The 27616-nt window shown below is 39.9% G+C and overlaps 1 protein-coding gene across 7 annotated transcripts; it reads left to right on the top strand.

Moving 5' to 3' along the window:
- The first annotated feature begins 758 nt into the window (after positions 1-758).
- Positions 759-24982, top strand: LOC124554012. Of its 7 annotated transcripts, XR_006968203.1 has the most exons (6): positions 759-991; positions 1070-1157; positions 1372-1529; positions 3213-3395; positions 9644-9801; positions 24636-24982. XR_006968203.1 is itself a non-coding variant. In XM_047128034.1 (3 exons), the coding sequence occupies exons 2-3, from the start codon at positions 9665-9667 to the stop codon at positions 24898-24900; spliced, it is 402 nt and encodes a 133-aa protein (XP_046983990.1). In that variant the 5' UTR covers positions 1341-1529; positions 9644-9664; the 3' UTR covers positions 24901-24982. The 7 variants fall into 7 exon arrangements, 3 of the variants coding, with proteins under 3 accessions (XP_046983990.1, XP_046983991.1, XP_046983992.1); XR_006968202.1 differs by having other exon boundaries at positions 759-1157; XR_006968201.1 differs by having other exon boundaries at positions 759-1529.
- The last annotated feature ends 2634 nt before the right edge of the window (positions 24983-27616 follow it).

Genomic DNA, 27616 nt, shown 5'->3' with positions numbered 1-27616 from the left:
CTATACAAGGGGATGTACTTGAGGACAATATTATGGAAATGGAAGAGGATGTAGATGAAGATCAAATGGGAGATATGATGCTGCGTGAAGAGTTTGACAGAGCACTGAAAGACCTGACTCGAAACAAGGCCCCGGGAGTAGACAACATTCCATTAGAACTACTGATGGCCTTGGGAAAGCCAGTCCTGACAAAACTCTACCATCTGGTGAGCAAGATGTAAGAGACAGGCGAAATACCTTCAGACTTCAAGAAGAATATAATAATTCGAATCCCAAAGAAAGCAGGTGTTGACAGATGCGAAAATTACCGAACTATCAGTTTAATAAGTCACAGCTGCAAAGTACTAACGCGAATTCTTTACAGACGAATGGGAAAATGGTAGAAGCCGACCTCGGTGTAGATCAGTTTGGATTCTGCAGAAATGTTGGAACATGTGAGGCAATACTGACCCTACGACTTATTTTAGAAGCTAGATTAAGGAAAAGCAAACCTACGTTTCTAGCATTTGTAGACTTCTCTCCCTGATGTTATTCAATCTGTATATTGAGCAAGCAGTAAGGGAAACAAAAGAAAAATTTGGAGTAGGTATTAAAATCCATGGAGAAGAAATAAAAACGTTGAGGTTCGCCGATGACATTGTAATTCTGTCAGAGACAGCAAAGGACTTGGAAGAGCAGTTGAACGGAATGGACAGTGTCTTGAAAGGAGGATGTAAGATGAACATCAACAAAAGCAAACAAGGATAATGGAATGTAGTAGAACTAAGTCGGGTGATGCTCAGGGAATTAGATTGGGGAATGAGACAGTTAAAGTAATAAAGGAGTTCTGCTATTTGAGGAGCAAAATAACTGATGATGGTAGACACTTCGTCCAGTGTTGCTGTAGCTTTTGATACAAACTGGCAAAGGTTCAGATTCATCCTTGTCTTTACTTTCTTCACTTATCGATATCGTCAATTGAAGACCTCCTACGATTCCAATTTTTCTCGAAGTAAGTCCGTGCTCTGTTTACATTGTAAAAAATACTCAGCTGAATAACTTTTGATCTTTAACCTCCAGAATTTTGCAGATGGAACCAAGGGTAGATAGTGGCCTCCGAGCTGTTTCTTTACTTAATTCTGTGCCTTTGTTGAATTACATTATCATAGTGCAAGTTGGTAAGTTTGATTATTACTTTCATCAAATAGTGTGTTGTATCCTAATGCCTAAAAGTAACAGCTTTGGATGAATAGCAATTTTTAGTTTTTTTTTATTTTGCACTATACATGTATATCTTCACAACTTAAGACTTTAGTAACTTTGAACCTATACGAGATATTAACAAATGGTTTCTAGTGTATGATAACTCATAAAATTTCTTTTACCTTCCAGGTCATACAATTTTGATGCAAAAGTGAACCTGTAAACATGATAAAATGTGGACGTCTCTGGAGAAACCTCAGTGTGTGGGGCCCATTAGATACAGACGATACCTGATACCCAAATGCAACGAACCTTTCAGACTTGGGATACATCATTTATGGAAACAGGTAGTGTTCTCCATAAAAAACAGGGCTGGTCACCATGAGTTTCAGATGCCATTGTGGACAGGGTACGGCAGGCGTTTGCAAGGAGTTCTATAAAATCTGTATGTACTGCAGCCAGGGAGTTGGAAATGAGAAGATCGACATGGCACAATGTCTTGCATAAGAGGTAATGGCTCTATCCCTACATGCAGCTGCTTCAGGCATTTAACCCTATGGACAAACCTTGGTGCGAACAATTTGCAGTGGATATTCTATGCAAGATTGATGCAAGCATTGACTTTTTGGAAAAGATTCCTTTCTCTGATATGGCAACATTTCGTGTATCCAGCAAACTGAATTGTTATAACATTCATATGTAGGATTTGCAGCATCCTCGTGTTACACATGAAATGGAAAGAGACAGTCGTTAAGTCAATGTTTGGTGCAGACTGATCCCCAGTTGCCTCACTGATTGATTCTTTTTCATGTCTGCCATCAACAGTGGTGTTAACGTGGACATGCTGCAAGAGTTTACTGTGCCACAATTGGAACACCTGCGGCCTGGTGTCATATTCCAGTAAGACAGGGGCACCACTCCACTGGCCCCTAAATGTATTTCAGTTTCTATATAAAAAGTTTCCGGATAGGTGGATTGGACGAGATGGTCCAACTTGATGTTTGCCACAATCCCCTGACCTTACACCACTAATTTTTTCCTGGGGTTTCGTGAAGGACGCGGTATACCGTACCAGGGCTAGAGACCTACAGGAATTGAAGGCTTACATTTGCAGTCCATTTGAACATGTCACCATGGAGACCTTGAATCGTACGTGGAGAGAAATGGAATTCCGACTAGGCATTATCCATCATATTAACGGTGTACACGTTGATTTGTGTGAATGAGGAAAATTTAGTTATCTGATCGCGTAAATTTTATTTGTATGAAAATAGATCACTGACTGAATTGTTGAATTTCATTATTCAGCTCACTCTAGATCCTGCTATTCTCAAATAACTGTTGCTCAGTTCCATGGGTGAACTTCAGGTATCCTTTCAGTTGTTGGTAAATCAACAGTGGGCTATCTTTCTCAGTAGCAATGTAAAAAGCATCAGTGTGTGCTATGTCCAAGAAGTTATTGTGAAGGAAAAGGAACTGTGTTTTCTTATGAACTTCTGCTGAACGAGCTTGTGTTTGTAGTGGCCTCCATTGTTCATAGAAAGCTTGTAATTCTGATACATAATTTCTCGGTTCCTGTGCCAGAATTTGTGGTCTTTCTCGTAGTAAATAGTCACATCCCCCACATCTAGTGTGACACTTTGTAGCATAGTTAATTTTCTCATCTGTAAGTTGTAAAAAAAAAAGAAAACCTTTAATTTTTGGTTGAGTGACAGTAGTTTTTTCATTATTTCATGCAAGTAATATCAAAGAATTTAGACATTGCTGATGAAATACTAACTGCTGAGCCATTTTCAGTTACTTGTGGACCAGCCTGTTTGCATAGTGCTCATATCCTCAGCTAAAACTTGCAAAGTAACATCCATGGACTTCGCTTGTTTTGTGAAAGTAATATGTTTACATCCTTTCTCTGTGTTGAGTTTTAGGTAGCCAGTGGGAGGACAGTAAATGGTAACCAATGAACAGCTTGTAACTAGGTATGCCTTTGTGCAGCTACCATATGTTTCACTTTCTCCTTTTTCTGCTTACAGGAGTTCCTGTTACATATACAGCACTTGACACTGCTTGTGAGAAAACATTATTAATCAGCACTGATAGTCAACTTGGTCCCTAGCATCCACTAGTGGGCGCCTCCACCTCCATAGCAGCCAGTAGACAGTTGGACCCTAAAATATTTATATTAGGGTTTCACAAAACTTTGAAAAAAATATTTGGTTAGTAATTATTATTTTATGCTTTAACTTGATGCAACTCTGCTTTATATATTTTATAACGTGAAGTTACGTTCCCACTTTATAAATAGTCATTACTGTGGAATGGTGGATAGTTAGAAAATTTTAATACGAAAGCTACATTTTCCTATATGTGGAAAAATTTATTGCCTGTGGAATGCGCTTGTCTTTTGCTGTCCGAAGTGGGCCGCAGGACACTGTGTTTTTCTACGTGTGGGGGCAGTGCATGTACAAACATCAGAAATTGAAAGTTGTGTTTTTTATAATTCGACAACTGGACATGATAGTGATAGGAGAACTATCTTCTTACATCTTTCATTAACCCAATGAAAATTTTGTGCTATTTTTCACGCTAATCAATGTTTATCGTGCCATACCTCCCAAACTAGGTGTTGTACAACACAATTTCATAACTGGCTTCAGTATCACATGTTAACGGGTGGAAACTTACTGGCCAATAGAGTTAGTAACAGTGAAGTAATAAATTAAACTGTGTTACTTGAAATTTTTAGCAAACCAGCATATGAAATGTATTATTTGACAAACTTTTTCACTTTACATTTTTTTGTGGGAGATCAGAGCAAGAAAAACTTTCGGAAAGATTTGAAAACATTTTAACAGTTTGTTGGAAGTGTGTGGGTGCTATAGTTTTCGGTAGATGAGTCATATTTTTTGGTTCATTGATGCCATGCGAGTTCAAGTGTGCTGCAAGGAACATTTTGGTATTAAAGGCACAGTGGACTGCGGCGCAACAGTAGGTAGTGGGGGCAGCGAAGGCAAAAGGTGCAGTGGAGCGTGCAGTCTAAAAGGAAGGACTTCGTGTATTATTGTATTCAGAAAGTGCAAAGCAGTCACAATTCTTGTGTTGTGAAGGAGCATATAACATTTTAGTAACGAAACAGTTGCTAGACGGTGCACAAGAGTGCCATCTCCCAAGTAACAACATCCAACTCATTATAAAAAGTGGTTAAAGCTCAGTACACCAAATTCCTATTCTTGAGGAAAAAGACCCTGTTTCACAAAGCGCCTAGCACCTAGCACACATTGGTCTATCGCTTATTCGTATGATATTGAACCTCATCCCTGTTGGTTTTTGAACATTTTTGAACAAATTCTAAGTTGGTTTCTAAATGGATCATAAGTTGATTTTTGAATGTGTGCATAATGTACATGATATTTCTGCCATAGGAATCCCAGTCCCACCTAGAAATAAATTTTCCTGCAGACAAAAGGGTACAGGGCTATATGAGCTAAGCAGAATAAAGCCAAACGGGTGAATGCCAATCGCTGTATATGTGGTTGACTGGGTTTGCAAATCATCAGCATTATTATAATTACTAGCGAAATCCATAGATTCAGACTCTCAGAGTGGAAAGAAATGACTAACAGGTAACAAAGATTATGTATTATCTTCTCGGTCTATCCAAGAAAATGAGATTTTGACAGAAAATTTGTGGCCAGACCGCCAGTAAGGGCCAGTTGTGCAATCCCCAGCAAGCAGCCGCTAAAGTCCTATTCTGGGAGTAGCGCGGAAAACGTGTTGTACGAACACGTAATAACTCCTAACTGGAGAATAAAAAGCGGTGTAACTAAACTGGTGATTGTGGCCAGGTTAAGCGGAGAAGTAGTTTTGACACTGGCAGGAATAGTTACTGAATTAGTGATGACAAGATTGTTTGTTAGAACGAGGAAGAAGAAGAAAACAGGGACATCACACAAATTGTGGAAGAATACGACGATCCCAAATTTATATAAAAATTTTGTACTACTACTTTTCGATCTCATACTTCAGAAGCCAGAGAGTATGAATGAAATGTGAAACTATTTCCTAACATACAACTTTTTGCTTGTCATTAAATATTGGTACTTCTTGAATTATATTCTGTCGAGTTATAAAAATGACCATTTGTAACATAACAGTCTCATTTATTTGGTGTGTGTTCCAATTGCTGAAATATTAGGCAGGCCTATTTAGTTTTATCTAGCAGACAGTGACAAAATACATGTAAACAGACTGAGAAACCACACCAGTCTTAGGTACTACTTGTATTAACAGCTATTCCAGTGTTAAAGGACAACATTGAGTTTTCCTGTTCAAAATATTTGACGGACTTTGATGAGGTAATAGATTCTTTTGCAGAAAGGAAAGCACGCCATGTAAAGCTGTAGCAAGATTAGAGAAAAAAATGCTAGGGCTTCAGGATTGAAGAAATACGTACTACTGTCTTGCTTGTTTCTTGTCTTTACTGGTTTTGTGGATCATATATTTAAATTTATTAATAGGCAACAAAGAGTTTCTTAGGAGTTCTTGTTCTCCAGGTTACAAATAATTCCATCCAGTATTAACTGAGAGTTATTTTTGAGGGGGGGGGGGGGGGGGGCAGGATGTCAAACCGGCCAACTATACGACATTTTAATTTCAACTGTCCTGAATATAGTTTGATGGCACCCATCACAAAATATTACACGTTTGAATTCCACAGAGTGAAATACAGTGACATGCAGTTGAAGAATACCATGTGAAGAGGCATGACGCTGCACTTTCGCACACTTAAGACCAAATAATATCTTAGATTTCCTTGAAGACATATGTTTTGTGTATTAGACTCTTCAGAAAGATGTGCGCTACAAGGTGAACATATTTTATTTATTTGAAAAGTCGATTTTTAAAATTTTTGGCGTCCTACCTCAAATGCTGGAGGGAGGGGCAGTGCCACTATCTAGTATTGCCCCGTTCAGAAATATTGTAGATCTGAGGCTGACAAACGAGTTGTATTGGGGAGGTGGGTAGTCTCCTGTGACCCGTGTTTGTTTCAAAACAAAATGGATTTCTGCGGCCGGGAGTTATCAAGTGAATTAAAATACATTCACATAATTACGGAAGGCTAAAATATGTTATTACGAGTGTAATCCCAAAAGTAAGGTCTCCTATTTTTGTTATAAGTACAGAACTCTCTTTGTGTGGCAGTTGGTCACACTGTTATTGAGAGTGCTTCACGTGTTGTGTGTAAACATGCACACGTCACGCTGAGGCAGCCGTTGAGAATGTAGCTCCTGTTGGATGTTACCGGCAAGTGCGAATTGCGTGAAGTTAATCGGTTTTTTGAATGCAAAGGGGACTGCGCCAATTGAAATCCATCGCCAATTGACGGAAGTGTATGGTGAGTCGTGCATGGATGTCAAAAATGTTCGTAGAATTTTAACGGAAACATTGAACTTCCGGAAGGTGTGTGCAAGATGCTGACCAAGGACCACATGCGGCAAAGGGTTGATGCTTCCCGTGCAGATCTTCACCGCCTTGCACCCAAACAGGCCAACTTTCTGGACTCAATTCTCACGGGTGACGAAATCTGAGCATACAACTTTACACCTGAGACCAAGCAACAATCACACCAGTGGCCGCATCCTTCTTCACCAAAGCTGCGGAAATTCAAACACACACAGTCTGCCGGTAAAGTCATGACAACCGTTTTTTGGGATCTGAAAGGGGTACCGTTTGTCGACTTTACACCCACTGGCACCACAGTTAACGCTGACAGGTACTGTGGGACTGGAAAAACTCAAGCGGGCAATTCAGAACAGGAGAAGAGGAATGATGAACAAGGGTGTACACATTCTCCGTGACAACGTTCGCCCACACATCACTCGGCAAACTGTTGCTCTCCTGCAACAGTTCCAGTGGAACATAATCACCCACCCACCCTATAGCCCTGAACTGGCGCCCAGTGACTGTCACCTGTTCCCTGGGTTAAAAGAACAGTTGGCCAGAAAGTGATTCACCTCTGAACAGCATGGCGGCAAGCTGGTATAATACGGGTAATTATGTTGAAAAATAGTTAAATGTTAAAGCTGTAAACTGATGTAAACCGCTGTAGAAATAACAGCGCTGTGTACTTCAAAAATAGGAGACCTTTTTTCTTGGTATTACCCTCGTAGTTGCAGATTTTATTTTATTCCCACACTTCTGACAGTCAAGCATTAATCACCTTGCAGACCAATGAAGCAAGGTAACGGCTGATAAACTGTGGCCCTCGTCTGTGGGCCAAAAGTCGACAAAATTCCAGGGCTAGAAAGTTTTAACAGCCGGGACGTCAACGCTTATCGGACTTTTCACATCACAGAGGTCTACAATAAAGACATGGGTAAATCATATTACCTGCCGTCAATGCCGTTCGTTCTGAGGACCAGGAATCATAGTAAACTAAATGAATAGGAATCTGTGTCAGTGTGGGTTAAAGGTGCTGACCATTGTAAGAGCAATTAAACTTGTAGGTGATCTCACCCGTTATTACAGAAATGAAATAAATCTTTCCTAGTCCTTACAAAAAAAAATTATTAATTACAATATTGCATCAGCCACATGCGAGATACTCTCTGTGAGTGATCACCTTGTTCGTTACGCAACCGCTTATCGCTCTTTGTTAACAAATGTGACAAGCCAAATGAGACGCACCAACAAATGCATGCTGCTAGTGTAACTACAGGACGTGTCCAGGATATCCACTTTTCAGACTTAGAAAATTTCGGATTCACAGCATTAGCCGAGAACAGCTAAGTGTACATCGAGAACCGGGGGCTCAAGGAGGCAATAGCTTTGCCTATATAAGTAATGAATCTGGAAAGAAGTCGTCAGACTTCGTGCAGCTGCGCGAGCAACAGCATTGGACCACTCACACAGAAGATGCCACTACTTGCTAAACCCCAGATGTGCACATTGTGTGTGTGTGTGTGTGTGTGTGTGTGTGTTCACATTTCCACTTATATGAAATGTCAACTAATCGCTGAAGAGGACGCGGTCCAGAAAATGTTTGGCATGCTGCTACATTTTGTCTGCAAAGTTGCTATGTAAACCGTAGCTGTATGTTTTAGAGCTTGTAAACCGCAAACAATAAGGACGTAGAATGAGATTTTCACTCTGCAGCGGAGTGTGCGCTGATATGAAACTTCCTGGCAGATTAAAACTGTGTCCCCGACCGAGACTCGAACTCGGGACCTTTGCCTTTCGCGGGCAAGTGCTCTATCATCTGAGCTATCGAAGCACGACTCACGCCCGGTCCTCAAAGCTTTACTTCTGCCAGTATCTCGTCTCCTACCTGCTAGTTCTGCAAGGTTCGCAGGAGAGCTTCTGTAAAGTTTGGAAGGTAGGAGACGAGATACTGGCAGAAGTAAAACTGTGAGGACTGGGCGTGAGTCGTGCTTTGGTAGCTCAGATGGTAGAGCACTTGCCCGCGAAAGGCGAAGGTCCCGAGTTCGGGTCTCGGTCGGGCACATAGTTTTACGCTGCCAGGAAGTTTCAATAAGGACATAGTTGTCTCCTTAAGTCACCACATAGATACGTAGATGTCAATATAATTATTAATTTGCAACTTGCCTTCCAGACTGATTTCTTCACATTGTGCGTAAAACACTGTCTCACTCATTTAACACATTCTTTGGTTGCATACGCATGTGCACATGTATACAAACAAAATTGTTTGTATTGCCTTTGATAATTCTAAGTTGAATGTAATAAATAATACAAAACCGAAAAAGCCTGATATTCATTTTGACACACCAAGGACAATAAGATTCAGTGTGTAGTAACATTTTCAAAAGTTTGAGAAACATACCAGTAGTTAGTTCTTATTTTGTACTAATTTTTATGGTGTAATGTCCATTTTATTTAAAACATTTATCACAACTTCAACATGTTCATATCTCAACACTCAATGCTTAACTTTGTCCAGTGTTGCTGTAGCTTTTGATATTTTAAGAACTGGAAAAGGTTCACATTCATCCTTGTCTTTACTTTCTTCACTTGTCGATATCGTCAATTGGTAACCTACTTCAATTCCAATTTTTCTCGAAGTAAGTGTATGCTCTGTTTACATTGTAAAAAATACTCAGCCCAATAACTTTTGATCTTTAACCTCCAGAATTTTGCAGATGGAACAAAGGGTAGATAGTGGCCTGTGAGCTGTTTCTTTACTTACTTCTGTACCTTAGTTGAATTACAGTATCATAATGAAAGTTGTTAAGAGTGATTATTACTTTCATGAAATAGTGTGTTGTATCCTAATGCCTGAAAGTAACAGCACTGGATGAATAACAATTTTTAATGTTTTTGTTTTGCAGTGTACATGTATATCTTCACAACTTACGACTTTAGTAACTTCGAAACTATACAAGATATTAACGAATGGTTTCTAGCAAATGATAAGATTACTCATAAAATTTATTTTACCTTCCAGGTCATACAATTTTGATGCGAAATGGAACCTGAAAACCTGCTAAAATGTGGATACCAGTGGATAAAGCTCAATGTGTGTGGCCTGGTATATACAGATGATATCAGATACCGAAGTGCAATGATCCTTTCGGACTTGGAATACATCATTTATGGAAACAGGTAGTGTTCTCCATAAAAAGGGGCTGCTCACCCATCAGTTTCAGATGCCAGTGTGGACAGTGTATGGCAGGCATTTGCAAGGAGTTCTATAAAATCTGTATGTACTGCAGCCAGAGAGTTGGAAATGAGAAGATCGATATTGCACAATGTCTTGCATAAGAGGTAATGGCTCTATCCCTACATGCAGCTGCTTCAGGCATTAAAGCCTATGGACAAACCTAGGTGCGAACAATTTGGAGTGGGTATTTTATGCAGGAATAATGCAACCATTGAATTTTTGGAAAAGATTTCTTCCTTCGATATTGCAACATTTCATGTATCCAGCAAACTGAATTCTCATAACGTTTTTATGTAGGATTTGCCACATCCTCATGTTAGACATGAAATGGAAAGAGACAGTTGTAAGGTCAATGTTAGATATAGACTAATCCCCAGTTGCATCACTGATTCATTCTTTCCCATCACTGCCATCAACAGTGGTGTTAACATGGACATGCTACAAGAGTTTACTGTGCCACAATTGGAACACCTGCAGCCTGGTGTCATATTCCAGTAAGACAGGGCACCACTTCACTGGCCCCTAAATGTACTTTAATTTCTATGTAAGAGGTTTCCAGGTAGGTGGATTGGACGAGATGGTCCAACTTCAAGTGCACCATGATCCCCTGACCTTACACCACTAATTTTTTCCTGGGGTTTTGTGAAGGATGCGGTATATTGAACCAGGGCTAGAGACCTACAGGAATTGAAGGCACACATTTGCAATCCACTTGAACATGTCAACATGGAGATCTTGAATAGTACGTGGAGAGAAATGGAATTCCAACTAGGCATTATCCGTCCTATTAAGGGTGTACGCATTGATTTGTGTGAATGAGGAAACAAAATTTAGTTATCTGATCATGTAAATTTTATTTGTGTGAAAATACATAACTTACTTAACTGTTGAATTTCATTATTCAGTACACTCTAGATCCTGCTATTCTGAAATAACTGTTGCTCAGTTCCATGGGTGAACTTCAGGTATCCTTTCAGTTGTTGGTTAATCAACAGTGGGCTGTCTTTTTCAGTAACAATGTAAAAAGCATCAGCATGTGCTATGTCCAAGAAGTTATTTCGAAAAAAAAATCTTTTTTTCTTATGAACTTCTGCTAAAACAGCTTGTATTTGTAGTGGGCTCCATTGTTCATAGAAAGCTTGTTATTTTGATGTATAATTTCTTGCCTCCTGTGCCAGAATTTGTGGTCTTTCCCACATCCCCCACAACAAGTGTGACACTTTGTAGTATAGTTAATTTTCCCATATGTAAATTGTAAAAAAAAAGAAAACCATTAATTTTTATGTGAGTGAGAGTAGTGTTTTCATTATGTCGTGCAGGTAATATCAAAGAATTTAGATATTGCTGATGAAATACTCACTGCTGAGCCATTTTCAGGCTGCTTGTGGGCCAGCCTGTTTGCATAGTGCTCATATCCTCAGCTAAAACTTGCAAAGTAACATCCGTGCATTTCACTTGTTTTGTGAAACTAATATGTTGACATCATTTCTCTGTGTTGAGTTATACGCAGCCAGTGGGTGGACAGTAAATGGCAACCAATCAACAAGTTTTAACTAGGTATACCTTCATGCATGTTTTCTGTGTGTCAGGGGTTTCTGTTACATACACGGCACTTCACACTGATTGTGAGAAAACATTATTAATCAGCACTGATGGTCAACTTGGTCCCTAGCACCCACTAGTGGGCGTCCGAACCTTCATAGCAGGCAGTAGACAGGTGGAGGTTAAAATATTTACATTAGGGTTTCACAGAAATTTGAAAAAAATATTGGGTTAGTAAGTATTATTCTATACTTTCACTTGATGCAACTCTACTTTATCAATTTTATAACGTTGAGTTACTTCCCCACTTTAGAAATCATCATTACCGTGGAATGGTGGATGGTCAAAAAATTTTAATACTAAAGCTGCATTTTCCTAGATGTAGGAAAATTTATCGCCTGTGGAATGCGCTTGTCTTTTGCTGTCCGAAGTGGGCCGCAGGACACTTTGTGAAATGTTTTTGTAGGTGTGGGGCAGTGCATGTACAAACATAAAAAGTTGAAAGTTGTGTATTTTATAATTCAGCAACTGTACATGACAGTGATATGAGAACTACCTTCTTACGTCTTTCATTAACACAATGAAAATTTGGTGCTACTTTTCATGCTAATCAATATTTTTCACGATTTTTGGACAGCATGTTTGTAGAGATGAAGCAGCAATTAGTATTATTAATCCCACATCAACACCACCATACGAACACACAAGCTGCTACCATGACGACGGCATCCTCGCTACACGGACTAGAGGGTGCCTGATATACGCTTTATAGCCTGTGGCAACGGCGTCCTCTCCACAGGGAGTAGAGGGCTCTGTAGTCCTTCCATATTAGCTGTTTTAGTAAATTGACTCAAATGTTTTCTATGTAAATGTACAAATAGATATATTGTAATACAAGACGACACCAGTTTTTGTGTGCCACAAATTGCTTATGGCACATGATGTAATATACTTTTACGAGTTGACTACGGAACATTTGTTGTTATTTCATAATTAACACTATAATTGTAACTCTTTTTAAATGAAATGGTTTCGCCTTCTGTTATTTACTGTAACTTAAATTTACGTTAAACCAAGGTGACTAGTAATTACATATAATAAACTGTATTAAATACCGTTGATCGCCACTGGGGGGTGTTGCTGTCTATTCACATGATACCAGCATGCTATTTAAGCCCATACGAAGGGTGAGTCTCGCATAGTTTCCTGCTGTTATGTAGACAGGAGTGACACCGCCAACAGTCGACCAATGGGTAACATACTTTAAATTTACGTAATTTTAGCTGTAGTATAATGGAGTCTTTCTGACAAATATCTATAATTTCACAGTGTAAACGTCCAGATGATAATGACCCCTACGACGGGTTGAAACCGGTTGGCTGTATAATAATAATAATAAATGCGATTAAGACTGTTTTTGAATAATTAATATATATCACGCCATACCTCCCAAACTAGGTGTTGTACAACACAATTTTATAACTGGCTTCAGTATCATATGTTAATGGGTGAAAACTTTCTGGCCAATAGTTAGTAACAGTGAAGTAATAAATTAAAATGTGTGACTTGGAATTTCTAGCAAACCAGCATCTGAAATGTATTATTTGACAAACTTTTTCACTCTACATTTTTTTGTGGGAGATCAAAGAAAGAAAAATTTTCAGAAAGGTTTGAAAACATTTTAATAGTTTTTTGGAAGTTTGTCGGTGCTACAGTTTTCTTTAGATGAGAGTAGTATTTTGTAGTTCATAGACGCCATGCGAGTTAAAGTGTGCTGTAATGAACATTTTGGTATTAAAGGCACAGTGGACTGCGGCGCAACAATAGGTAGTGGGGACAGCGAAGGCAAAAGGTGCAGTGGAGCGTGCAGTCTAAAGGGAAGGAGACTGTGTGTTATTGGGAAGATTATTCAGAAAGTGCAAAGCAGTCTCACAAATCTCCATGTGTTGTGAAGGATCAAATAACATTTTAGTAACAAAACAGTTGCGAGGCGATGGAGAAGAGTACCAGTTCCCTCTGCCTTATCACTCAAACGTACCGGAAATCAATGCCCTGGTTGACAGTTATGTCAAAGCTAAGGGATTCACCGTGAGCAACAGATTCACTGATTACTTCGGTGGGCTGAATTTTAAGTCATTCACGGTACTAATCACAGTAACAACATCCAACTCATTATAATGGTGGTTAAAGCTCAGTACACGTGAACTTACTGATGTTTTATATTGGACATAATCAAAGACATTTCTTCTTACATGTTTCATTCAGTTTTCTTCAGATTTCTCCCCAAATTAACTCATTTTTGCATTTAGTTTCTCATGCCAGTGTCAGCTGTGTTCCACAAAATATGCCGTTTGGACACGAATTTGATAAGTTGCTCATTGTTTGAGACAGAGAATCAGTCAGCTGACATTTCAGGTGAATAATTAGATCAGAATTATTACGTAGTCTTACTGCCTGTACATGTGAAAAAAATATTGCAGCTGTCATGTGGTATTCTCCAGCTGCTCAGTTGACTTTCCCACTACAAGCGCCCTCAAGCAAATTGCTGCAGTGTGCGAGACATACCCTTCCTGAGGCGTGCAAGCGTGTCCCACAGTGGCACTGTTTTGCCGGACGATAGGCAAATGGTCTGCTATGTTCGCATTGTGCGAGTGGGGAGCGCAGTCTCCCACACATTTTATGCAGCACGTTGCGGGAAATTCCCGCAGCTAGGAAAACATTGCAGTGATGCAAAAGTGGATGGTAGGTAAAAAAGGTTCACAACCCCTGCTTTAATAAATCAGACTGCCACGTATAAAACAACTTCAAATATGTGTTTACTTTACAGGTGCTCAGCAGCATTTTGGGCAACAGGTTTCCTGCAGCAAACTTGATCAACTGCCAGCTTTTCAGCTTCTTCCCAAATTGGGAAGTTTCCAGGGGATACAAAGTTTTCCCTGTTTCTGCATCCATCTGTTAGTTTCCACACCACTGACACTTTGGGGATTCTTCCGTCCTTCAGGCATAGAACGTGGCCCACAAGTGTCATTCTTCTTTCAGCAATGGTATTGTTTGGGCTGTGCAGACAACCATTTGAAACTTGGTCACTATAGCTAATACCAAAAATTTACCCCGAGTGTCATCAGTGAGAAACACTTAAATCGTGTGTCAATTTTGTTGACATTTCCTAGGTTCCGCACCAGTGCCTGGCCGTCACTAGGACGAGAGACAGGAGTGCACCTGGAGCTTAGTATGAGTACTTCTAGAGTCTTAATTCCTGTGTGGATCAGATTGCGTGGAAGACTGCAGAAGCCCTTCCCAATTCAGCTAGTGATGCCTGCATCTACATCTACATCTCCACTACACTGAAGTGACAAGTCACAGAATTCTTCGTAATATCTTCTCGAGCCTGATTTTGCCCAACATAGTGCAGCAATTTGACGTGGCACGGACTTGAAAAATCGTTAGCAGCATCCCACAGTAGTAATGAGCCAAGCTGCCTCTATAGCTGTCAGTGTTCATGAAAGTATTGCCAGTGCAGGGCTTTGTGTTAGTGTGGGATTTTGTGGAGAACTGTCACGTGAATGTTCAATGAGATTCATGTTGGGTAATCTTGGTAATCAAATCATTCACTTGAATTGTTCAGAATGTTCTTCAAACCAATCACAAACAGTTGTGACCCATTCACATGGCGAATTGTCACTCCATCGTTGTTTGGGAAAATGAAGTCCAGGAATGGCTGCAGGTGGTCTCCAAGTATTGAAGTAAAACCGCACTTGAACCCTGCCGTCAGCTCCTACCATCTGAAATTGGGGTTCATCTCACCAGTACACAATTTTCCAGCCACCTAGGATCCGACCGTTAGTCACTAGCTCAGGAGAGGTGCTGCAGACGATGTTGTGCTGTTAGCAAAGGCACTCGCATCGTTTGTCTGTTGCTGTAGCAGTTAATACCAGATTTCAGGACCGAGCGAGGTGGTGCAGTGGTTAAACACTGGACTCGTATCCGGGAGGACGACCATTCAATCCCGCATCCGGCCATCCTGATTTAGGTTTTCCGTGATTTCCCTAAATCGCTCCAGGCAAATGCCGGGATGGTTCCTTTCAAAGGGCGCGGCCGACTTCCTTCCCCGTCTTTCCCTAATCCGATGAGACTGATGACCTTGCTGTCTGGTCTCCTTCCCCAAAAACAACCCAACCAGATTTCACTGCACTTTCCTAACAGGTGGGTTTGTCGAAGTCCCACTGATTTCTGTGATTATTTGACACAGTGTTGCTTGTTTCTTAGCACTGGCAACTCCACACAGCACCACTGCTCTCGGTCGTTAAATGGAGGCCATCAGCCACTGCGTTGTCTGTAGTGAGAGGTAATGCGTGAAATTCGGTATTCTTGACACTGTGGATCTCGGAAAATTGAATTGTCAGATAATTTCCAAAAGGGAATGTTTCACGTGTCCATCTCAGACTAGCATTTCGCATCCACAGTCCGTTAATTCCTGCCGTGTGATGATAGTCGTGTTGGAAATCTTTTTACGTGAATCAACTGAGTGCACATGACAGCTCCCTGTTGTACTGCCATTGTATACCTTGCGTGTGCAATGATAGTGCCATCTGTTTATGTGCATATGGCTTTCCCATTATTTACGGATAAAGCTGCTGAGATATGGGAATTGGTTAACACCTTGCTGTACCTTCTGTTGCAGTATAAGTTGAATAGGTACATTTCCACTTATGCATATTGTTTTTGTTTCATCACTATTTCTTTACAGTCCTAAAGAAATGGCTGCTCCACCCAGCTCGGTAACTATTAGTTGAAAGCTGTGTTGTGTTTCTGTCAACAGAAAAATGTAGTCAGCAAAATCCAGGTTCTTAAATCTGTATAACAAGACACACCGTAGGTGTAAAAGTGAAGTGTGGTTGACCTGCCATCTAGCAGCAAAACAGGCAAAGCTATGGTTCTATCATTTTAGCAGACTGTTCATCTGCCAGGTTGAAGTAGGAGCAGTTCTGTTAACACAGGTGGCACTTGGTATTGGGAGCGCCTATATTGTTGGCGACACCCCAAATCGATTTTGGCTTCCCGACCAGTGTTCAGTTTATACTGCGGAGCTTTACGCTGTTCTCCATGCTGTCCAGTACATCTATTGCCATCAGCGGGTACAGAATGTTATCTGCTCAGACTCTCTCAGCTCTCTCCTCAGTCTCCAAGCTCTGTACCCTGCCCACCCTCTGGTCCACCAGATTCAGGACCTCTGTGGCATTCCTATGGATCCCAAGACTTGTTGGTATCTGTGGAAATAAGGCGGCCGATATAGTGGCCAGGGCTGCAGTCTCTCTTCTTCGGCTAGCAATTCGCATGATTCCTTCGCCGATCTATGGAATGTTTTATGTCGTCATGTTGCTCTTTTATGGCACGCACATTGGTCGACACTTCCCAGTAATAAATTGCGGGACGTGGAAGCTCTTCCCTGTGCTTGGACCTCTTCCTCCCGAACTCGGCGTCGGGAGGAGGTAATTTTAACTAGACTCCGGATAGGGCTCTGTCTTTTTAGCCATCGACATCTTTTAAACGGCGATTCTCCCCCACTCTGTCCCCACTGCTCTCAACTGTGGACGGTGAGACACCTTTTACTTGAGTGCCCCTATTTTACTCCGTTACGCGCCCGTCTACAGCTGTCGCCTGATATATCTTCCATTTTAGCAGATGACACGCCATCAGCCGATCGTGTTCTCGAGTTCATTAGTGCCAGTGAGATGACATCAGTCATTTGAAGCTCCTTTTGGGGACAAACAACCCCCCTTCTATAGTGGTTTTTTAAGCTTTCCTTCTGTTTTTTGGTTTCCACACTTTTTTGAGTTTTGCTCCCATTGCTACTGGTTTCCAGTTTCGTTTTTTTTAGCTTTTCCTAAGTCACAGACCGGGTGCTAATGACTGTAGCAGTTTTGCGCCCTAAAACCATAACAAAAAACCACACAGGTGGCATCTGTTCTATTCTGTCGTGTGTCCGTGTGTGTGCAGTAGAGGCCGTGACTCCGCGTGCACAGAACGCAGCCTTGCGAGCGGGCTGTCTACTAGTTATAGTTTTCCGCAGCAGACAAAACACACGGATCGATTCGTCGATTCCACATAGTATCCTGGGTATTTTTTCCACTAAGAAGTAGCTTGTAAATACATTAACGAAACAAATGAAATATCTTTTTTGTATCCCCATTGAAAGAAATCTCTATATCTAATGATAGCTTCTTATTGTAGCAATGAAATGGAATAAAAAGAGCTTTCAAGTGATGATTGAAGAATACAGCAACAAAAGGTGTCGCTATGACCTAGCATATTTTGTACCACAATAAGGCAATCTACAGATCTACAAATGATTCATTCTGGGTTTATACAAGTTAATGTGCCTATAATTTTACTTTTGATAGATATACACATAGTGCCTAGAAAACTGCTGAAAAATATCCCAATCTCCATCGTGAGTACTAATTTTTGTCACTGTCATTGCACATTTTCTGCATTATGTAAGATAGGTTATCCTGTTGTAGGAATCTACATTGATATCAACGGTTAATTTCCGATAGTAAAAATATACTTCACAGGGTTTGGACACGTCCACTTAGTGCAGAAATTGTTGATTTGTGCGATATGTGCTAGTGCTTTCAAATACTATGCTTCCACTTTGTGTGTGCTCCCCATGTCATTTCTGTGAGTGAAAACATTCACATGTCAAATGCACAGCAGTGGAAACTTTGATGCAAGCACACTGGTAGTAATAAATGAAATTAACTTAAAATACCCCAAATACATGTACGGCAGACCGGTGGACTGAGAGCATTTTTTGTGGTCTATTGTGCAGAAGCATCCACTAGACTTTTTGAAAAATCTGATACATCACTGTATGTAGTAGTTTGCAGAGATGCTCGTGTATCAGTTTCAGAAGAGGTAATGTCAATGATCTTTAATAGGAACTGCTGAGCAATTTATTTGTTTGTAACGTACTCTAATGCCTAAGACAATCAAAAGCAATGTGAAGTTGGACTGTAAAAATTCACACCTATCTGTCATAGATTGACTTAATTGATGTGTACAGCCGATCTTCTTCTATGGATTGCCGGCTCCGTTGATCTCCAAAACCTTCTTCTTTGAAGAATACTGCTGGTTAACAGGAATTTATAAGACACACACTCTCTCTCTCTCTCTCTCTCTCTCTCTCTCTCTCTCTCTCTCTCTCTCTACTTTGGAAATAATTTAGTGCTCAATGAATACTTTTAGTTCAGTCTTGGTAATTTCAACTTCCACAAATAACATATTCACCATTTCTCACATCAATATTCGAATGTATACAAGTCAACCGATTCGTCTCGCATTAGACTAGATAAAATACATCTGAAATAAAGTTGGTTTAACAACCACATAATTTATGAACCCGTCTTGCCTCTAGAGTGTCCAGCATGTGAAGTACTTAAAAATCTGGAAAAAAATAAAAATCTATTTTACACTTCACTCTCACTTCTTGATAATTAACTTCATCCCTGGAGTTGTCCTCTACTTTAGACTTCTTTACCCTTAACAGATACTACGTCTACATATATTCCGACTCGACATTCCTTAATAATTACCAGAATCGATTCCTCTCAGGTTTATGCTCTTTCCTTGCTCATGCCTCCCTATCTACTTGATGTGGAATCCTTGTAGTTATATGTATATATCCAGGGTGGTCCATCGAAAGTTTCAGATGAGATTATCTCCAAAATTATGGAGTAAAATTATCTGGTAAAAAAAAGTGGATAAGACAAGTTCGTAAGCTCAGAGCAGGACATCAAATGATACTAGACGTGATCCACAGCCCCCTCCCCCTTCAGTGGGGCATGGGGCAACTTTTAAATTTTAAATGGAAACACCTATTTTTTATTGCAGATTCGGATTCTCCATAAAAAAGTAATCAAGTTATGTCTGAAACATTTCTAAACCATTGAGAGATGGCACTGAAATCGAGAAAAATTAAAATTGGGAAGAACTTGGATTTATTTAGAATGATCCGAGGAGGATGCATGAAATACATACAAAATGTCCACCCATCCTTTCATTACGCCAAATTAAGCTTTTTTTTTTTTTACAAAATGTATCCTACCCACCACAGTATTTGATGGAGGGAGGCAGAATGGTATTAAAATTTCGTTACAGAACTCTTCACAGTTTCATTACTCACCTGACTGTAGCGCTAGCGTGGCCAAACTGGGAACTGCGGCTCAATATAAAGATCAGACGTCACTTAACTTTCAGATTGTGAACCGTAAACATCAACTGACGAAAGTAAATTATTCTTTAGCGAAACATGGCTCACTATTCTCCTACAGAGATTGTTGATATGATGTTAATTTTAGGTGGATGCCATAACAATTACGCTGCAGCTGCAGAATTGTATGTGTATCGTTTCCCAAACAGGTGACATCCAAGGGAAAATATTATTCTAAATTGCACTCGACGAGCTCGAAATGGATACATGCACCGTCCACCTCGTCATCGTGATTACAATGAAAATTACGCCCGTACCCTAACATTCTCGCCTGTGTTCAACTGGATTCTGAAACGAGTAGTCGGTACCCCGGTCGGTGGATAGGATGCGGCGGGCCAATTCAGTGGCCTCCACATTCACCAGACCTAACATCTCCTGATTTTTTCCTTGTGAGGCTATTTAAAAAATACTGTTAATGAAAGACAGCCCACAACGCAAAACGATATGGAGCAACGCATTGTGTGTGCAGCCATACATGGGATGTGCTGCTCAAAACTGTGGACAACTTATGCAGACGATTGACTTCATGCATTGAAGCAAATGGGGATGATTTTGAACAATTTCTTCGTGGGTAATTTCATTATTTAAGCACCCCAAATTGTGAGAGGCAAGGGGACTCACTAATGAAGCACCCCATGGGAACATCATTCTACAAAGTCCATGTCATTGTTCCTGGGTAATACTAAAAGTAGGATACAGTACATTTTGTACAACAGCAGCTTAATTTGGCGTAACGAAAGAACTGGTGCACATTTTTTATCGATTTGATGCGTCTTTCTCGCATAATTCTAAATAAATCAGAGTTCTTCCACAATTTTACTTCTTTCTTGATTTCAGCACCATCTGTCTATGGTTTAAAAAATGTTTCAGACAAAACTTGATTACTCTTTTATGGAGAATCCGAATCTGCAATAAAAAATGGGTGTTCCCATTTAAGATTTGAAAGTTGTCCTCCACCCCACCCAAAGGGATGGGAGTTGGAGCTCACGTGTAGCATCATTTGATGTCCCCCTTTGAGCTTACGAACTTTTCTTACCCACTATTTTTACCTGATGTATAGTTTTTGGGACAATCTCATCCGAAACTTCAGATACACCACCCTGTATATTTTCCTATATATACGTGCGATGTAGAACCGTCACAATAAACAACAATGTGTGCATATTTCCTGCTGTACACAAACCTTCCCTCTCCATCACTTGATGGTTCTCACCTTTTGACAGGTTTCTAGTCAGTATCTTCATTGCTTGTGTATCTTCGTGTGTGTGTGTGTGTGTGTGTGTGTGTGTGTGTGTGTGTGTGTGTGGCCTGATTCTCGGTCTACTTATTTGAAGTAATTTGTAGGTTATTGGAAACCAGGAAGGACTTCTGCGATGGAAGTAGATGCATATGGAAAGAGGGAGAAATAGACACGTCCTCAAATGAGAAGTAAGAAAGGAAAAAAAAATAGATTTGGTTGCTAAGATTGAAAAAGAGAAAGAAGACAGCCCCAAAGACAGGAAACCCTTCCCACAACCCTTCCCCAGGACCCCCTACCTCGCCGGTGCTTGAGTGACAAGCTGGAGGAGGTTCCTATGGAACAGACATTACCACCGTAACCTTTAAGGTCCCCGAAGAAAATCTTAGCAACCCTGTGGAAATAGCAGTGTCAAATAATCACACACACTTGTTTGCGAGGGTTGTTTGAAAGGTGTGATGTGAGCATTGTGTCATTCATGATATATCTGTTAGTGTAAATCGTGCTTTTACCTACACTATCCAGCCCCTTTCAAAATCTATACAAACGCTCCCGTCTATATCATACCTCATAAAAGGTGTAAAATATTCTATGCAAAATAGAAAATTATACACTATGATAAAATAGTTGTTCTGTCCGTCACATTATATTACATTATTCATAAATATAATATTCTACTCGGTTCGTTTCATGCCTAGAGGTCACTGTTTCTTCCATGGTTCTCTTATGCCAGTCTTTACATTATGTTTATATCCAATTTTCTAAACACTAAAATTACAGGATAGTTTAGTAATTCAGTAATAGACTACAGAATCATGTAAGATTTGAAGGGAATTCAGTGCAGGAAAACTATTCTGGAAGAAACACCGAAAACAACTCGGGATCCGACAGTTGTCACTCCGCCCGTTAACACAGAACGTTAACGTCCCTGCGGGATAAATGTGACTCTGCCCGGATTCCATGTATCTGATATTAACCTCACTGGAGCAAGTGCAAACCAGTAATTCTCGCTGAATTTTGTGTGGAAGTCTCCCCACGGCAAAACAATCACCACTTTACTAGGTAACACAACATCAGGTGAAGTTATTCCATTTTCTACTCTATCCTGGATAAATTTGAATCCTTTCCACAAGTCAGCTATAACCTTGCTGGCATTATTAATTTCGGAAGAAGCAATAGTTGAAATGTTTCCAGATGTTACTCTCGTGACAACTCCTCAATCTATTATTTCTTAAATGGTTCCTCCAAGCTACATACACTTGTAATAACAAAGCTGGATGCATTCTCTTTGAAATTCCATCGTACATTATTTACTCGTGTACTGACACCTGTAATTTGCAATTCAATAATAGAAATTAATTCCTTAGACTAATCTAGACTCTCTTTTGAAGTACTTAAACCTTGTGTTAAATTATTGTATTCATTATTGTACACGTCTTTTAAAGATTCTAAGTTTTCAATAGGTTTCGATTCTACATTATTACGTTTGGCATCAAATTCAGTTTCCAAATCAACCATGTCTCCACATCAGTTACTAGATTCTTTGCTTTGAGTGTCTACTTTGATGTTCAACAAATCTATATTTGTCATGTCATACTGATCCTTTAATTTAGAATCCATTGATTTTATTAAGTCTAGGTTTTTATTCAAAATCTCACCTCGAGCATCCAATTTAGAACTTATTGAGTTCATCACTGTCTATTTCTCTACTTAAATTAGCACTCTGTGCACCAAGTTTTTCACTGGAAGTTGCACATATTTCATTTGTCAAAGAAGCACCCTGGTCATCTATTTTATCATTTGAGTATTTACTGAGTCTAAATTAAGACTTCGAGCATTTAAAGTTTTTAGTTCCTTTCTTAAAGAAGTATTTTGAGCCGTCAGTTTGTTTCTTGAAGCTGCTGAATCTGCACTTTGGTCATCAATTTTATCACTTAGTTTTAATCTAATTCACTAATTCAGACCAGTCTGGCACCTCCTCACTCACTTTCATTGCTATGGCTGGTTCTGAAGTTTCTCCAATTCTCTGTGTATCCATATTTGTCTTAGTTTTTGATCAGGTGATCATTTAACGAATTAACTCTAAGCATTGTAACTACACTAATGCAGTTTCTTCGACTTTGTACTCGAACAATTATTATTTTTCGCTCTGCGGTGTAGAGTTTAGGCTCCATCAATGAGCAGGTGTGGAATCGACACCGGTGAAAAATAACTGGTGCCGGTGGCATCGGTTGCTGGTTTTCGTGTCTGCATCGGTGTGCCGATGTAGAATCAGCACCGGTTAGCAGCAACTGGTGCCGGTGATGTCTGATGTTGTCTTCGCATCTGCGTTCCTGCGATGCGTGTGGGAGCTGGACATTCCCCACAACGTATCTTCTTAGTAGAATTACACTCGTTGCATCTCTTCTTAGTCTAATACATCGAGGTCTTCTTTTCATTCTTTTAACATTATTACTTTCGTACGTCTTTCACTGTGTTGCATTCACAAAATTTATTTAATTTTTGGACTTAATCCAGTTACATGAAACAGTTCCCTTGTCTTGTTATTCCTGATTGCTATGGCGTCATCTTCTGCTTCGATTTTCTCTCAAAATTGCCATTTTTTAAAGTCCTGTCATGGTGATATTTGACATTAGAAATTTAAAAAATACTTAACTATGTGCTTACATCTTCGAAAATAGCCTCTGAAATACGTACATAATTACCAAAGATTTAAATCACTTTATGTTTTCTGACAGTTTTTTTTTACATATTTGCAAAGTTACATATGAAACATTACATTAATTGTTTGCTTCAAGGTACGCTGTATGTAAAATTTTAAATAAGGGACATTTTAGTTTATTTTTTAATCTGAAAGTGGACATGTTTTCTGTTAACTTTATGTAGTATGGCAAACAGTTGCATAGAAGGCATTTTGCTTTTACAGGCTCTTCATCAGTTAAGTTGACCCAATTTCCTTCAGTATGTTTTTCTTTTAATTTTGTTATAGTTAGGGATATTACTGTTTAACAATGCAGCATGGTGACTTTTTATGTAAATACATACACAATCAAAGGCTTTTGAAAAGTCTAGAAACATACCACAAACTTCCTTTTGTCCATCTAGTGCCTTAGTTGAATACAGTATAAATTCAGCTGTTGCTGTACTGCTGGATCTACCTGTGCTAAATCCGTGCTGGGCATCAGAGTATGGCATTTTTTCTTTACAATTTACTATTGTTTTTAATTGCACGTTCTATTATTTTAGATGAGACAGGTGTAATAGTTGTTGTTCGGTAATTTCCTGGATCTTTCTTGCTGCACTTCGGAAATGGGGATCACCTTACTCTATCTGAAACATGTCGGGAATAACCTTCCATCTGTGGCTAAATTTATTAGAAAAGTTACAGGCTTTGCCACCCACTGCAGTTGAGTAGATACAACGTCTCATGTGTCAGAATTTTTGTTTTTTTAATTCACTGCCTCACCATAATGTTCATTTATATCATCACAGACTTCTTTAGTGTTTTTATTTATAGAAAATAAGAGTTTCAACACTGACCTTTCCATATTACTGTACAAATTTATTGCAGCAAGCCAGTGGTTCCAACATTCAGGTTTCATACATGTTATTTACACCAATAATTTTATACAGTCTACTGTATTTGGCACAATCAATTTTAATTGTAATGTTATTATTTTATCATGTTTACAGTGCAGTATTTCATAAATTGCTTTTTTTTCTAGTGCTCACAAGACATTTACAGTGGGGTGTGCAGTTGAGAACAGTTCTCCATCTACCCCTCAGTGCTCACCAGAATTATCCAAAGTGGAGCACTGTGCCAATTCCAAGAAGCAGGCCAAAGATGTCCTGGTAAGCAGCACATTTTCAATGCTGCGAGACAAACAAACAGCAATGAATGGGAGCAATGAGGATGACAAGTTGGGCGAATATGTTGCAGCTGAGCTGATAACAACTAAAAATAGAAAATTAAATGCAGAGGCAAAGTGAATGTTATCATGAATGCCATCATGGGTGCAATTCAGAAAGTTACTGATTGTTAATTTTTAAATAAAAGATTGAAAATTAAAAATTGTTTTCGTTATAGCTTCCCACTGCCAGGGTACATACCCTACAGGATTGAAATATTCACAGGATTCTCACTCACTTCTGTGGCATGTAATGATGTCCTGTTTCTGTCCTGTTGTGGTAAGCTTGCGAGAGATTTGTCACACCGTCAAAACCCATTCCCTATGGCAGGGCTTCCCAACCTTTTCAGTTGGCGGACCCCTTCTACAGTTGAAAATCCATGGCGGACCTCTAGTCAGTCGAGCACAGTAACTTTAAATTTCAGAGCGAAACCCATGGGAACTGAGAGCTTCTTAATGCTAGTGCTACTTTCCCAATGACCCCCCTCCCTGAAGTATTAATAGTCTTTGGAGCTTCTTGTGAGTGTTCTTCCTTTGGTCGTCCTCCCTCCTCCTTCATTTCAACTGGAAACTTCCCTTGTTGTGAAGGTGATGGAGAAACCGCACCCTTCTTCACTGATCCCGCTTTCAGCGAGGAATCCATGTTAGAAGTAATAAACTGGTCAAAAATCGACTTATGAAATAGGTAGTGCACTGACAAAGCAAGTTTAACATTTAACGATGCCTGGGGCCGCATACGTGCCATTGAGCGCTGTGATTGGTCGACAAAGCTCGCTCCGCGCATGCGTAAAAGCTTTCAGCGCATCTAGCGCCGTGAGCCGGGGCACAAACGACCCCCGAATTGCTGCGAAACCGTCAATCAGAGAAGCCACATTCTCCGGCATTAAACTGTGTATGCGTTCTCACTTAGGAACCGCAAAGGCTGCTTGGGAATACGACCTGAAGTTAAAGTACTCGTTTTCACACGAAAAAAAATAGTGATAAATTTGATTTTCACATTTTTATTTAATAATTTTACTCATTATTTTACACGATTCGGTGAAAGGTGGCCGCGGACTCCCTAGGAAGAGCCAGCGGACCCCTAAGGGGTCTGCGGACCACATGTTGGGAAACCCTGCCCTATGGTATACAGATCTGTGTCTTCGACATCAGTACTTGCCAGATAAGTGCTATCTGCATCATCAATTGAATAGTTGTGTAGCGAACAAACAATGGGAAATCCAGGATGGTATGTAACAATATTATGAAAGGAAAGTTGCCACACACCATGTAGTATGTTGTGTGTGTGTGTGTGTGTGTGTGTGTGGGGGGGGGGGGGGAGAGAGAGAGAGAGAGAGAGAGAGAGAGAGAGAGAGAGAGAGAGAGAGAGAGAGAGAGAGGTCCTCTGTCAGTATAACATGTAGCACTTTTTATGTTGCTGCATGGAAGTATTTTTTCCTAGGGTATCTTTAGCCAGTTTTCACGCAGAACTGATGTGACTGTTGGCTTAGATCTCCTCCCCCCCCCCCCCCCCCCCCAAAAAAAAAAAAAAAAAAACACTTACCCTGCCATTGCAACCATTGCCAACAAGGGTGAACCTATCTATACCTAGCATCTACAACAGCCAGCAAAACAAGGCTGTGAAACTTTTTTTAGTTGTAATATGTCAAGTTATCAGATTGTGGAGGGACAAACCCAACATGCTTCCTGTCCATTGCATCTGAAGAGATAATTTGTACAAATATTTAATAATGGACACATTTATATTGCCAATTGCAGTAAACTGCTGAAAAGTCCTACTGGTGAAGAATATTTAAGATAAAATTTCTTTTTTATACATTTATATTCACTTCGGGAATGCCAGGTTTTCAATGGTACATAGCTCAATTTTGTGGCTTACCAATACAGCTTGGAAACTGCCACAAGTTTTAAATTTTTTTTCCAAATTTAATTCCCTTATGTTTGTGTTGTTGGAGCCTGTTAACAATTTAAACAAAATTAGCTTCTTAGCACCACGTAAAGGTATTCCACACTCGTAAGATAACAGTAGTTTACCTTCAAGTATTTATCTTTCAGTCTGATGCAAATTTTAGCAAACACCTGCACAATAATTTATTGAAATGCTTGGCTGTGAAACTCTATGACTGAAAGCTAGGCTCTTAATGATTCCCTAGTTGCCAGGAATCGAAGTGTGACAATCAACCCGAAACATAGTAGGGCATAATGGAGGTTGTCAGTGATATGTGATGGTCAAACCATAAAACACAAGTTAAATGGTCTGATTCTTACCTCCGACTAGGTGAAATAGCTTCCCTCATCAGTGTCACGCACACAAATCCCATCGTGTAGCACGGACAATAGTTTGTCAAATCAGGACACATCCATCCTGGCTAAATTCCTGAATTCCAGAGGATTTTCGGGCCTCAACTCTTTCCTTAACAGGGAGTGTATGACCCTCCCTGCCTTCAGCCCTTCTTTGCAGCCAAGGCCAAACCCAAAGCCAGCCCCTGACATTACGTCATCGTTCTGTCCTAACTGCTGAAGAAGCTACTGTCACTGCAAATGCAGCTTAAATAATACCGTCGTCCATGTCTAAAACACTGTGAAACAAAAGCGAAAGTAAACATAGTTAATAATAATAATAATTTTCTTGCATCACCAACAGAATGGTTTAGTGTACAATTCTGTATAACCATAACATAATTTCATTCTAGCGCCGCTTAATAAATATGAACCTAGATCTCTCAGAAGATTTAATGAGTAGTATCAGTTCTAAGAAACGATAAATTTGCATACTTGACAACGTAAACAAGACTGTA

This window comes from Schistocerca americana, chromosome 11 (assembly GCF_021461395.2).
Source record: "Schistocerca americana isolate TAMUIC-IGC-003095 chromosome 11, iqSchAmer2.1, whole genome shotgun sequence".
NCBI classification, from domain to species: Eukaryota; Metazoa; Arthropoda; class Insecta; order Orthoptera; family Acrididae; genus Schistocerca; species Schistocerca americana.
Note: the sequence above shows the minus strand (reverse complement) of the source record. Positions and strands in the feature narration are given on the sequence as shown.

Excerpts from the sequence above, each read along its gene's own strand:
- LOC124554012 (XM_047128034.1), top strand. The coding sequence starts at position 9,665 with ATGGAACCTGAAAACCTGCTAAAATGTGGATACCAGTGGATAAAGCTC. Across the intron at positions 9,802-24,635 it reads TACATCATTTATGGAAACAG|TGCTCACAAGACATTTACAG; the intron begins GTAGTGTTCTCC and ends TTTTTTTTCTAG.